General features: G+C 30.9%; 1 protein-coding gene across 1 annotated transcript; it reads left to right on the forward strand.

Moving 5' to 3' along the window:
• The first annotated feature begins 1,449 nt into the window (after positions 1–1,449).
• On the forward strand, positions 1,450–4,178 carry LOC149558917 (L-type lectin-domain containing receptor kinase IX.1-like). The gene is made up of 6 exons (XM_089831117.1): positions 1,450–1,569; positions 1,684–1,869; positions 2,281–2,378; positions 2,692–2,974; positions 3,084–3,254; positions 3,456–4,178. Exons 1-6 carry the CDS (start codon positions 1,450–1,452, stop codon positions 4,176–4,178), a joined length of 1,581 nt encoding a protein of 526 aa, XP_089687243.1.
• The last annotated feature ends 9,490 nt before the right edge of the window (positions 4,179–13,668 follow it).

The following is a 13,668-nucleotide window of genomic DNA, read 5'->3' on the forward strand; positions in this document are numbered from 1 at the left end:
TACTAGTGGAAGTCAATAGTTCATTTCTCCTACGACTTTATTTTCACCAATCTCTATTACATCTAATTCAAGTGAAAAAGATATTAGAGATGGCACTAAACATCTATTTTTCCTAATAAACATGATGACTACACAACAAATGTGGTGTTTCCAAGCACTTCAAACTCTTCATATGCTGGTCTAACAATAGATACTGCTGTAATAAATAATAACAGAAGTTGAGGGGGTTATGTCCCCCCTTCACGTGTGGACTTTTCTTCCCCATGTGGAGACAAGGTGCCAGTAGTTGTAGTAGTTGCTTTGCCTCCCTCAACTACTATTCAACCAGCAATTGCAAAGCCATTTGATAGCTCTTAACCCATGTTGATAAACATCTAGAACATGCGGAAAGGAGTTGTAGTTAGCAATATAGAGGGAAATAACTCTAATTCAAGTGCACTCCATAGGAATGAGGAAAATACTAATCCTCAAAATTCTAAAATTGCTCAAGGACTCAGAAGATCATCTCGATAGAGAAAACTTTCAGCAAAGTTCTCTAATTATGAGTTGTTAGTTGCAAAGGAGGCAGAACTGTGCTTACTAGTGTTTGATCAATTAGAGCCTACAAATTACAAAGCTGCTTATATAACTTCAGATTCACAAAAATGGCTAGATGCCATGAGGGAGGAAATGGATTTGTTGATAACAAATCACAGTTGGGATTTGGTGCCTTTACCACCTAATAGGCAATCTCTAAAGAACAAATGGGTGTATAAAATAAAGGAAGAAGATGGCGGCAAGGTTTGTTATAAGGCCAGATTAGTGGTCAAAAGATATGGATAACTATAGGGCATCGACTTCAATGAGATCTTCTCCCTGGTATTCAAGATGATTACTATTAGAGCCATTCTAGGCTTGGTTGCTACATGGGATCTTGAGCTAGAGTAGTTGGATGTCAAGATTGCATTCCTACATGGTGATGTAGATGAAGAACTTTATATGATGCAACTAGAAGACTTTGTAAAAAAAGGAAAGGAGCATCTTTATTGCAGATTGAAGAGAAGCTTGTATGGACTGAAGTGGGCCCCAAGGCAATGGTACAAGAAATTTGATAAGTTTATGGTTGAGCACAAGTTCATATGCTTAGAGGTTGATCCATGTGTTTATTATAAATAGTTGCTCATAGGTGAATTTATAATTCTTGTACTATATGTGGATGATATGCTAGTTGCCAAAACTAGTATGAAGATTGTTCATGAATTGAATAAGCATTTGGCAAGCAGATTTGTAATGAAAGATTTGGGGGCAGCTAAGAGGATACTTGGGATGACCATTTCATGGGATAGATCCACAAGGAAACTTTCGTTATCTCAAAAGCAATACATTGAGAAAGTATTGGACAAATTTGGCATGCTAAATGCCAAACCAATTTGTGTCACTCTAGCATCTCATTTTCGTTTGACTACTAAAATGTGTCCCACAACACACGAGGATACAAAATTCATGAAGGGAATCCCTTATACTTCAGCGGCTGGTAACATTATGTATGCTATGATTTCTACACGTCTAGATATTGCTCATGCAGTGGAAGTAGTTAGCTAGTTTATGAGTAATCTTGGCAAGCCTCATTGGGAGGTAGTTAAATGGATTCTTCGGTATCTTAAAGACACCTCTACTTTCTCTTTATGTTTTGGAACAAATAAGCCAGCATTGCAAGGGTTCGTAGATTCAGATCTTGGTGGTGATTTAGACAAGTGGAGATCTACCTCAGGTTATGCTTTAACATTTGTTGGTGCAGCGATCAATTGGGGCTCTAGATTGCAACATTCAGTCGCTCAATCATCTGCTGAAGCTGAATACATGGTTCTCTCTGAGGGGGCCAAAGAGATGGTTGGTTGTAGATTTTGTAAAAAGAATTGCGTTTGCAACAATAAAATTTTAACCTTTTCTATGACAACAATAGTGCTATATTCATGAGCAAGCATCATACATCTTAGCGATGCTCGAAGCACATTGACTTGTGTTATCATTACATTCAGCATGTGGTTAAAGAAGGAAAACTTTAAGTCGTCAAGATTGACACAAAATTAAATCCAGTTGATGTCCTCACAAAGGTTGTAACATGGGAGAAGTTTGAGTTTTGCCAAGCTTCTCTCAGCATTTCTCATGAAGGTTGTAACACGGGAGAAGTTTGAGTTTTGCCAAGCTTCTCTCAGCATTTCTAGCATGTGATAGCAAGGTTTAGAGTAGGGGAATAGCTTGTTACAGCAGTGGTTGGATTGTTGGGGATATGAAGCTCAGCCATTTTTCATTATTCCCTCCAAGAGACTCTGTCTCTTCAATTCTTCTGCTGACATTCAAGAGTCTCCCTTGAAGCTCTTTTATATATTCTATTCGCTGTAACTTGTGGATGTACTTCTGGATTAAATAATATATTCTCTTGCTCAATGTGGATGTAGGAGTTATTGGCCGAACCACGATAAATCTGTGTACTCTATTTTTGCATTCTTGTTTGCGCATTTTATTGCTTTTCTAACTTTTACAGCAGCTTACCAAAAATGAAGCATCGGGTAGGCTAGGTGGCAGCAATGACTGGGCATTTTATAATAAATCTATTCCCCTATGGGACAGATCCTCAAGCTCTGGCTAATTTTTCTACCCATTTCCAATTCGTTATTAACATGAACAACAATATTTATGACAATCACGGAGACGAGCTTGCATTTTCTTGGCACCTCTCGAGTTGGAACAACCAGAGAACGCTTCAGACGGAGGTTTCGGCTTATTCAATGTGGAAACCTATAATGGATCTCCCCATCCCGTGGTTGCCTTGGAGTTTGACACTTACAACAACGAAATGGATCCCAATGATAATCATGTTGGGATTGATATCAATAGTATATTCTCAAAGTTGACTGTTTCTCTCAACAACCCCAGACTATTCAATACCTCTTGCTACCTGTATCTATTAAACGGTAAACCATGGGATGCCTGGGTGGATTATGATGGTGTAGAAAAGAGTTTGCGTGTCTTTCTCTCTTGTAATCCAAACAACACCAATGTTTCTTATAAATCCAAAAGCCCTCTGTTTAATTGTATAATAGGTCTGCGCGACTATCTACCAGAAAACATCAAGGTTGGCTTGTCGGCTTCCACATGACACTTCACTGAGACACGTGGTGAGAGTTTGGAATTTTTCTTCTAACCATTCGTGGGAAGTCCGAGCTGCTGTGGATGGAACTACAAATCACGATAAAAGAAGATTTATCGTCCAAGTTTTTTCGATATGTCTGTTGTTCGTTGTCGTTGTCTTATGTGGCTATATAATAGTTAGGTGGTCGCAGTATTTCTGAAAAAGCAAAAGAGGAAGCGAGGTGAGGGAAGAGAGTGATCCAGAGCTTGACGAATGCTGTCCTCGTGGCCCCCGAAGCTTTTCCTATGTCGATCTTAGTACCGCAACATGAAATTTTTGCGAGAAAGAAAAGCTTGGGCATGAAGGCTTCGGCAGCATTTACAAAGGCATCCTGCCCTGCACCGGAGAGGTGGTGGCTGTCAAACGAATAGCGCAAGGTTTGAGACAAGGAAGAAAGGAGTATGTTTCTGAAATTCAAACGATCAGCAGGCTGAGACACCGTAAGCTTGTGTGGCTTTTAGGATGGTGCCACCAAAAGGGAGAATTACTTCTTGTCTATGAATATTTGCGAAATAGGAGTCTGGATAGACACATTTTTTGGAAGGAGAAGGATACTCTGCAGTGGGACCAAAGATACAGTGTCGCCTGTGATATAGCGTCTGCTCTCGTTTATCTACATGAAGAATGGGACCAGCGTGTCGTCCATCGAGACATAAAGGCAAGCAACGTAATGTTCGATTCCGATTTTAATGCCAAGGTGGGAGATTTTGGTTTGGCAAGATTAATTGAGCGTGATCAGGCAGCTTCCCATACGACCGTGGTGGCTGGCACGCGGGGTTATGTAGCTCCAGAGTGCTATATAACGGGGAAGACCAGTCTAGAGGCTGACGTGTACAGCTTTGGGGCGGTTACTCAGGAAATCGCGTGCGGAAGGTGGCAGGTTGATCACAGCCTTGAAGAATTGTACAATTGCAGACTGGTAGAGTGTGTTTGGGATTTAAATGGAAAGGCAAAGGCACTGGATGCAGCAGATGAGAAACTTGGTGGACATTTCAATGCGGGGTAGATGTGGAGTGGCTGATTGTTGTGGGGCTGTTGTGCACCCAAAATGAGAGAGGTGATAATGGTAATTAGAAGTGAAGTTGGATTTGCCTCTAGCTGTGTGCAGCCAGTGTACTCCGGTTATAATGAGTTCAGGCTTGTCGAGCTCTGTGGTGCTTCTTTCCGGGGTGTCGTCAAGTTCACCAGTCGTCAGGTCGACGGCTTTTTTTACTCGCGACTACAACTGGTTGTGAAAATCTGTCGTCGAGCCCTCTACATTTCACGACTAGCCTTGTCAATTTAGACTATATCAAATTGAAGTGGGAATCTAGAATGGAAATTTCATGTTATAAATCTGTGTTTGGAAAAAATAAAAAACATAATTAATTTTGTTTTATAATTTATATTGGCTTTCTTTCCTGTCATTTCTTCAGTATATATGCAAAAGTTTTACCTAGTTCAATTATGCAAGAGGCTCCTAAGCAGATTTCGAATATGAGATGCATGTACACCTTTTTTTGACAACACTTGATCTTACAAAATTGCCACACGATCAAATGCTAAAAATTCAGCTATAACAACATATAGTTGTCACAACGATGCTTTCCCAAAAGCTATTGTTGATTTATTAGCATTACAAATAATTAAAAAATTCACATGCTAATATGCTATTATAAAGATTGAAATAAAACTTTTACATTAGAAGATAATCAAGATTAATTTTTAAAAGAGAGGAGAAGAGAGGGAAGTTGAAGAGAGATAGAGAAATATATATGTATATGTCAATGAAAAAGAGGGAGAGCGAAGAAAATAGATAGATAAAAACAAGATAATGAGGCAGAGGGAAAAATAAATTAAGAAGTAATATGTAGAAATAGATAAGTAAAATATATTCATGAAAACTATCAAATATGTAATAAATAGAACTATAATAATATTGTATAGTAAAATAAATAAAAGATAAATTCTAACATTTAAAATTTAAAAAAAAAACAAATTACAAAAAAATAATATTTTGATATTAAAATATTCTAGTTATTTGTAATAAGATTTTTTTATTTTAAATAATTATTGATTACTCAATGTATATTTTTGTTATTACTTTATTTTTTAAAATGTGTTACTAAGTTCAATTATAACTAATTTATTTTTTATTAATTAAATTTTACAATTCGTAGTAGTTTGTAAAGTATTAAGTTTATTAAATTTTACAAAATTGTGTTACCAATCTCTACAATTCTTGTGACATATTTGTATAATAGAGATTGTGTTTGTGGAGACTTTTGTAGATTATAATCTCATTTTCCTCTAGTGTAAATAATAGAGAAATAGATATGGAAATGGAACAAAAGAAGTTGAGGAATGAAAAATCATGGATCTAATAAGAGTATGCACCATGTGATATCACTTCTTATAATCTGAACTAAATCAAACAATATAATTTTTTATTTCATCTCATTTTTGTTTGGTAAGGAATATATTTCTTAAACTTTTTAAATTTAAAATAATTAGTTTAAAATAATATATTCATATAAATGTAAAGAACAATTATTTATTTTGCTATTATTTTGCTTCATTTAAAAATTTTAAAAAAAATCTAATACACAATATGCAAAAAAAAAAAACTAGTCTCGAGTTAAGAACAACAACTAACAGGTGTCATATAGTGGCTTGTATTTGTCACATTGTTTAATTAACTAGAATAGTAAAAGAAATTTTTTTAGAGTAATACAAAAATTTGAATGATACTAACAAAAATAATTGCATTTGATTGGTTGATATAGAAAATATTAATTAAAATCATTTAGGTCCATAGATATTTTTTTCACTATTTTGGTTATAATTTTTTGAAATTTAATTTATAAATTTTAGTTTTAGAATGTGTTGGAAGTATCAAGTAGAAAGTCTCAATTGAGTTATTCTCAAATTTTGAATACAGTAAAATCTTTGTGCAAAAATGAATTCAATTAAAATAATGAGATTTCAAGGTGTAGGTTTGAAAACTTCAAACAGAAGTTAATTGTGTAGAGAGAAGTACTCAAGGATTATAGTTTTCTTGATATCTGCTACAATTGTACAAAACTTCTAGTTTTGATATACAAAGGTATAGTAGTTTACTTGGCACAACATGTGCTCTTTTGGTCAAATTGCTATTGTCATTTTAATATTCTTGTTGAAAATAATTAAATATTAAAAGAAAGTAATGAATTTTTAGTTTTTGTCCTTACATAGTTTTTTCACTATTTTTATTATAATTTTTTAAATTTTAATTTATAAATTTTAATTGTAGAATGTGTTAGAAGTATCAAGTACAAAGTCTAAATTAAGTTAGTCTGAAATTTTGACTATGCTAAAATCTTTTTGCAAAAATGAATTGGATTAAAATGATGAGATTTCAAGGTATAGGTTTCAAAACTCACATGGAATTAAATTGTGTAGAGAGAAGTTCTCAAGGATTATAGCTTTCTTGATATCTACTATATGTGTACAAAACTTGTACTTTTGATATACAAAGATATAGTAGTTTACTTGCCATAACATGTCCTCTTTTCATCAAATTTTCATTGTCAATTTAATAGTCTTGTTGAAAAAAATTAAATATTAAAAGAAAGTAACAATTTTTTTTTATAGAATCAACTTTCTTACTTAAAGATTTAACCCACATAAAGATAAATGAACTAAAAATGAAAAGAAGTTATAAATAATATTAATAAAAATAAAATTATTTATCAATTTTTACATTAAAAAATACTTTTAAATATTGAATTGAAACAAACCAATAAAAAAATTGGAAGATTTGCATTTGTCACTATTACTATCATATGAAATCATAACATTTAAATTTTAACACCTTACAACCTTAAATTCAAAATCTCAATTAAAAACCTTGAATTACTAATAATAGTAGCCAACTTGTTATATAGCTCCACTATTCAATCATTATGCTTTAAAAGATTAGAATAAAAGTCTATAGTTGGTAAGTCTATTACACTTAATTGTATTTTAGTGTATAAATCTTTTAATTAAATTGAGAATTTATTAAACATGTTTTATATGGTTGATATTTTTTTTTTTTTTTTTTTTAGACTGCAAGAATCGGTGCAACATGACCCCCCTATAAATTGTAGTGCGCCTAGTAAACTTTTTAACGTGACCGGTAGCGCTGGCGCGACACACCCACCGGTACCACGAGGACAGGGGAGACTAGAACCCGTGACCAACCCCCTACAGTAGGGAAGATTTAGCCAACCAAGCTAGGGCCCCTGCCCTTATATGGTTGATATTTTAATATATATATGTCCATCCTAAAATATTTGTGTACAATATGAGTAGTGCTTCCTTCAAATTGGGTCCTATAAGATCCAATATAAATGAATCAAATAAATTAACATAAAATACTTTTAATAATTTTAAAACTTAAAATTTCACATTTAAACATTAGTCAAATAAAATAAAAATAATTACATTTGATTTGCTGAAACTAGGACTAACTGATTGAATAGTGTATTGCCTAGATCAAATACAATAATAAAGACCAAACTAAATTAATCTTGTTTGTTTATGTTTATATAAATATATATCATGTGATTTAATAATTAATAAACCATGTGAAAATTCATGGGTACGAAATGAAACATTAAAGAACATAAATTTGTGATTGAAGAAACACTTAGCTTACAATTATTAGTTCCTGTCGAAGCTGGGATACTAGTGTTTTTGCTTAATCCAAACTCTTTTTCAACTGGACAATGAAATTTAACAATTTTATTGCTTGTTGATAATAAGCTAAAGTTACATTATTAAAATTTATTTAAATAATTCAAATATTAGTATTTATCTGCAGTCCAATTGGAAGCCAAGGGAAAAGGCAATGAGAAAATTAGTTCATTTAAAATCTTTAAATAAAGAAAAATTAAAATGACACTTGTGAGACAATGGCATATGTTTGAGAAGTTTACTATATATTTATGCTATAGTGTATCTATAATGGCTTCATTGACTGCATTAAATGAAAATTAATACTAAAAGATTTAGCTGGATTTCTCTAGCTCATACATTTAGTGATTATTAAATAAATTTGTTCCAAGTTCATCCTTTATCCATTTTGTATCAGAATTATGAGGCATTCTAACACCAAATTTTCTGTCATATTCTCCACATTTATGTGTTTCTAGATTGAGGCTGATGCAATCAGCGCATCAATATTGTTTCAGATTTTCCCTCTTATTTTGTAGGTTGAAAAATGTTTTCATGGATAGATTTTACTGGTAATTGAGCTAATTTTGTTTCTGGTCTAACTTGAGATTCATTTCTTGCAAGCCATTTTTCCACTAAAGTCGACATTCATCACTGGATGACTTATATCAGTCAAAGTTTTCTTTGCAACAGATCAACAGGAATCAGTTCACTTAATTATTCATCAATATAATTGCTAAATTGAACACAATGTATCTTTTATTCTAGAAACTTCGCAAAATTTACTTGTGAATACAAAGTCAAAACTACACTTGAGAGCACTCATTGAATCTTTTTGAATTGAGTTCTCAAAGGTTTGTTTTATATTTCATGAGAGCATTGCCCAAAGAAAAAAATTGCAGAGCTTTTTGTTCCTAAAGTGAAAAATAACATATATAGTACTCAGCTCTCATAAAAATAATTTCTCTGACCTCACATGGCCATATAGTTTATTCTTGTGTATAAATTTATGCTCTATCATGAATAATATACCTGGTTTATTTTTGGTTCTTTGGATTTCCAAATGATTTTTTTCTAGGGAATATTTCCTGCTTTCTTTGTTTTTTATTCTTTGATGATAATCGCTTTGAAATGAATAGGAGATCAATAATCAGGCACAATCATTGCATATGGTTTGAACAATCAGTTGCTAAAAATCACAATGTTGATGATATCTGAAAATAAAATCAATATTTTCAATCTCTAATACAAAATGAAAGCGATCAGCGTAGGTAACTCGAAGGTCCTATTTGGCCACATGAAGAGGGGCTTCGATGCACTTGTAATGTGTTCATATCAAGTTAGAAACTATAAAAGGTATTAGGTTAATGATGGGTTTAATGTAAAGATTTATGACTTATCATAAAAAGAAAAAACTAATAATATGTTTCAAACGTTTTTACTTTTATTTTTGTTAGGGCTTGAAAACCTAGTACTGTATAAATTGCTCCCTCATAGCTCTATATAAAAAAATAATTTCTTAGATTCATAGAGATAGAATCAATAAAAAATTTAGGAAATTGTAGGAAAGCACATGAAAAGTTACCTTACATGCCTAATTTTGACACAAAAATTGTTCCAATTTTTTTTCCTGTATTGCTTGGAATATTTCTACTGCTCAGACGAAAAATAACAAGATGTTCCATTCACCACTCAAATGGTACAAAAGACCATTGGCATGAATCCATTTTAGCAATGTAATATTTAAAGATAATGGTTGTAGATCGCCTTTTACAATGGTATATCCAGTGAAATTAAAATAGATATTTCAATAATCTCACATATTCCATTTCAATACCATTTTTTGAACCCAACAAAGAGATGCTGTGGAGACCATCCAGATTCTCAGTGCAAATTTCACAATTCCTTGATGAGTTGAAGACGTTGGCAGCGAAGACAAAACTCTACTGGATTTCTTTGCAACACTTGATAAGTTTCATTTGATTTCCAAATCCTGGTGCACTTGCCTGGATTTCGAGATTCATCCCCCAGAATTGCTTGCCCAATATCTGAATTTGGATGATCATGATCCATTCAGATAATACCCTTAGGTTTTTAATGTATTTTGAGTAGTGACGTTGGATAGGTTAATATGAGAATTGAGATTTAAATCTTCCTCGAAGCTAATCCCAGTCTCTTTATCAAGGAAGAATTCTCTTTCCTTTAAGATCATTAAAAAAGAGAGAAGTAAATGCCTGAAAAGAATAAAATAACAAGCCTAAAATATGTATGTGCACCCATAACCTGTGCATGTGAATCCATGAATACTAATAGAATACTATGCTTAATTATCATCTTTTCAGACTATCATTTTGTGAATTGTCAGAACAACAGTTGATTTTATTTCATTCAACTTGAGAAATTTTGAACATGTTACCTCCATGAACCATGTCTATATAGCAACATCTAACTTTCACTTGATTTCTGTTGAGGGACTCTGTTCACTTACTAAATCCATTTGCTCCAGCTGCAATATCAAATTGCCAAGTGGCTTCCTGCCTTTGCCTAAATGACACTTAGCCATCTTTGCAAAAAAGCTCGTAGTTGCATTGAAGATCTCCACATGTTAGTGTGGACTCCACGTAGGGGCTATGTGGCTTCTTGTTGAGTCTAAAAAAATCAGCAACTCATTTAAGGTATAGAATTAAAAAATATAATTAATCTTGTTTATCATATCAGGGGATTGCTTTTGGATGGTTTGGTTTCTTGTGTTTTCTTGAAGGCTTGGCTAGAAATAAATTATGAATTCAAATAATTTTATTGAATGTCATCAATACAAATTTTGTCTAAAGAACTTCACATTGACTGAAAACCAAGCTTTGGTAAACTAGGCATTATCAATTTCAATTGTCGAAAAAATAAAATATAATATCACTATTTTCAACTAAAATCTTAGCATTTATTTAGCTTTAATCATAAATAAATTAATATACATCCTCAAATTAATGTAAAGTTGTTTAATTTTATAATTATTTTTGATTAATTGATTTTATTTCAATGATATGTATTCATATGGCATACTTTGGTTATGTCATATTACTTTTTATAAAATTGATTACTAACATATATATATCTATATATATATATATATATATATATATATATATATATATATATATATATATATATATAACATCAACAACAACATTTTAAAATAATTGAATATCAAATTTTACTTTAAATTGATTTAATATATGTTAATATTAACTATGTTTTAAACTTTTCTATACATATCAATTTTAATAACATCAACAACTATTTTTATTTTCATTTAATTATTTATTAATTTAATAAGCTTACATTTTTATTACAAAATTTATAAATTAATATTTAAATATTTAATTAACTTTTTGATATTAATATTTGAACTTTTAATTTTTCATGTAATTTAATTTTAATTTAAAATATTTTTGATTGAAGAAAAAAATAATTTATAATCATTTTTAATTTATTTTTTAATATATTTCAATTATTGATAATCTAGAATAGTTAACTTGGTCTTCACAAATTGAAAACCCTCTCACATTTGACATTTTGTTTCAAGTTCACAATGAAATGTACAACTTGACATTACCCAAACCCCACCACGCTAACTTGCTTCCCTCAGTTTATAGGGAATAACGGATCATAATATTACTAGCTTATATATATATATAAGCTAAGAGTTATCCTTCTCGAGGCGCCTATTGCACTTAGTTAGATTATGAAAATAGGTGGCTCGAGAAGGATAACTCTCAGCTTTTTTATATATATAAAAATATATATAAGCTAGTAGTAGACGTGGCGCACAATTAATAATGTTATTTGTTTAAATATATTATATTTATTTTTCTATTATTATTTTTATTTTTAAAAATATTATTTTAATATATTAAAGTTATTTAATTATTAGAATTAATAACTTTAATTATTAATAAATACTAAAATAAAATTTGGCATAATGCATTTGAATAATTAATTTTGAACGACTTGATAAAATGTTAATTTTTTAAAGGGTCAGTATCAATTTTATATTTTTATACAGTTTATTATTAGTTTTAATGATTGTGCATAGATAATATGGCATCTAACATATGAATAAGAGCATAAATTTTATACATAATATACATATCAATGTCAGCAATTCCATAAATATTATTATTAGTGTTGATGATTATGCATAGAAAATGTAACATCAAATATCGTAAGTGTACCTTTAAACATCATTTGAAGAGTGGAATTTATTTATTTATATTGTTGTTCACAAAATTCACATAGATGAAATAGTGAAAATAGCTTATTCATGTTGTTGTTCATAAAAATTACATAGATGAAATAGGAAATATAAGCCCAAGTAGAAGTATTCAAATGAAGTATAGGAAATATGAGAAGAAACTAAAAAAAGAACATTTCTCCATAATGATGTAGCTGCATCACATATTGCTTAGTGATAAGGATGGTGTTGCTACCTTTATTAGAGCAATGATCATGGTAGACTTCTTTCATCATTTTTGGAAATGCATTTTTTTTGGCAAATGTGTCATGCATAACTTTGGCAACATCTACCATTTCCATTATTTCTAGTTCATCAACAGTATCAATTGACAATGCAGCATTGTCCAAAGCTTTGATTATATGTGAGCACGATTCTCAGATTATTCGTTTAAATTTATCTAAATAAATCTCAAAGAAATTATTTGAGGTTATGTAAGTAGTAGGACTCGTAACAATGATATTTGACTCTCCAATAGAAGAATCCATAGCTCAAATGATATGCTGCAAAATTTTAAACAAATATCAATAAAAAAATATATAAAACCATTATAAGATATAATCAAATACAGAACACACAAATTAAATGTAGCAGTTATACTTAAATAAAGACCAAATGAAGTCAATACAAATAAAGTTTAGTTCACTAATTTTAAAATTATGAAACAAAACCAAATTAATATTGAATGATAATTAGAATAAGTAAATTATATTCATTAATTTTTTTCCTTCAAATTATATAATGAATCTTTTATTTAATAGTTTAAATAAAGAAAATTTATCCATAATATTGTCATCAAATATTAAGAGACATTGAAGCAAAAGTAAATATAATTTGTAAACATAAAGTGATATCAATGAATGAATCAGTACAATAATTACTTAAAACATAAGTAGAATTAGTTAAGATATAATTATTACTTAATACATCATTACAATTAATTAAGATCTATAAAAATAAAATATCGTGAAAAAAAGATAGGATTTCTCAAAATAGAATAAATTAAAATGAAGAAAGTTATTTTTATCATTTATCATTGTATAATAGAGACATTTTTAAAACATGGAATATAGTAGGAAGTGTTACAAACAAAATACTAATGTGTTCAAAAAGATTTTTATAGACACAACATTTAAGAATAACATATCACATCAACTATCTTCAAGGCACTTAAAGTCTATTTTCTTCATCCTTGCGCTTGGAAATTTGTCTACCCTTTTTCATTTTCTCATAACGATCATATGTGAAAGGAGGCATTATTCTCAAACACTGGAGAGATTTTACACGTGAAACTGCCACAAATGTCAATCCTGCTCTTTCTCTTGGTCATATATCAATTTTTGTTTTAGGAAGAGTCAATCCCTGAGATTTGTGAATAGTCAATGCCCATGCCAACCTCAATGGGAGTTGAAGTGTTCTACCCTTCTGTATTGGTGGTATTGGAATTATCTTTGGATTATGATCTTTGAATGGTAACCCTGAATAACTATCAAACTCAACCATCACATATGTTGGAGGCTCAGGTGGA

The sequence above is a fragment of the Cupressus sempervirens genome, chromosome 5 (assembly GCF_028749045.1).
Source record: "Cupressus sempervirens isolate cs-2001-9-10 chromosome 5, ASM2874904v1, whole genome shotgun sequence".
Lineage (NCBI taxonomy): Eukaryota > Viridiplantae > Streptophyta > Pinopsida > Cupressales > Cupressaceae > Cupressus > Cupressus sempervirens.

Excerpts from the sequence above, each read along its gene's own strand:
- LOC149558917 (XM_089831117.1), top strand. The coding sequence starts at position 1,450 with ATGTGTCCCACAACACACGAGGATACAAAATTCATGAAGGGAATCCCT. Across the intron at positions 1,870-2,280 it reads CTGAGGGGGCCAAAGAGATG|CCATTTTTCATTATTCCCTC; the intron begins GTTGGTTGTAGA and ends TATGAAGCTCAG. Across the intron at positions 2,379-2,691 it reads TTTTATATATTCTATTCGCT|ACGAGCTTGCATTTTCTTGG; the intron begins GTAACTTGTGGA and ends ACAATCACGGAG.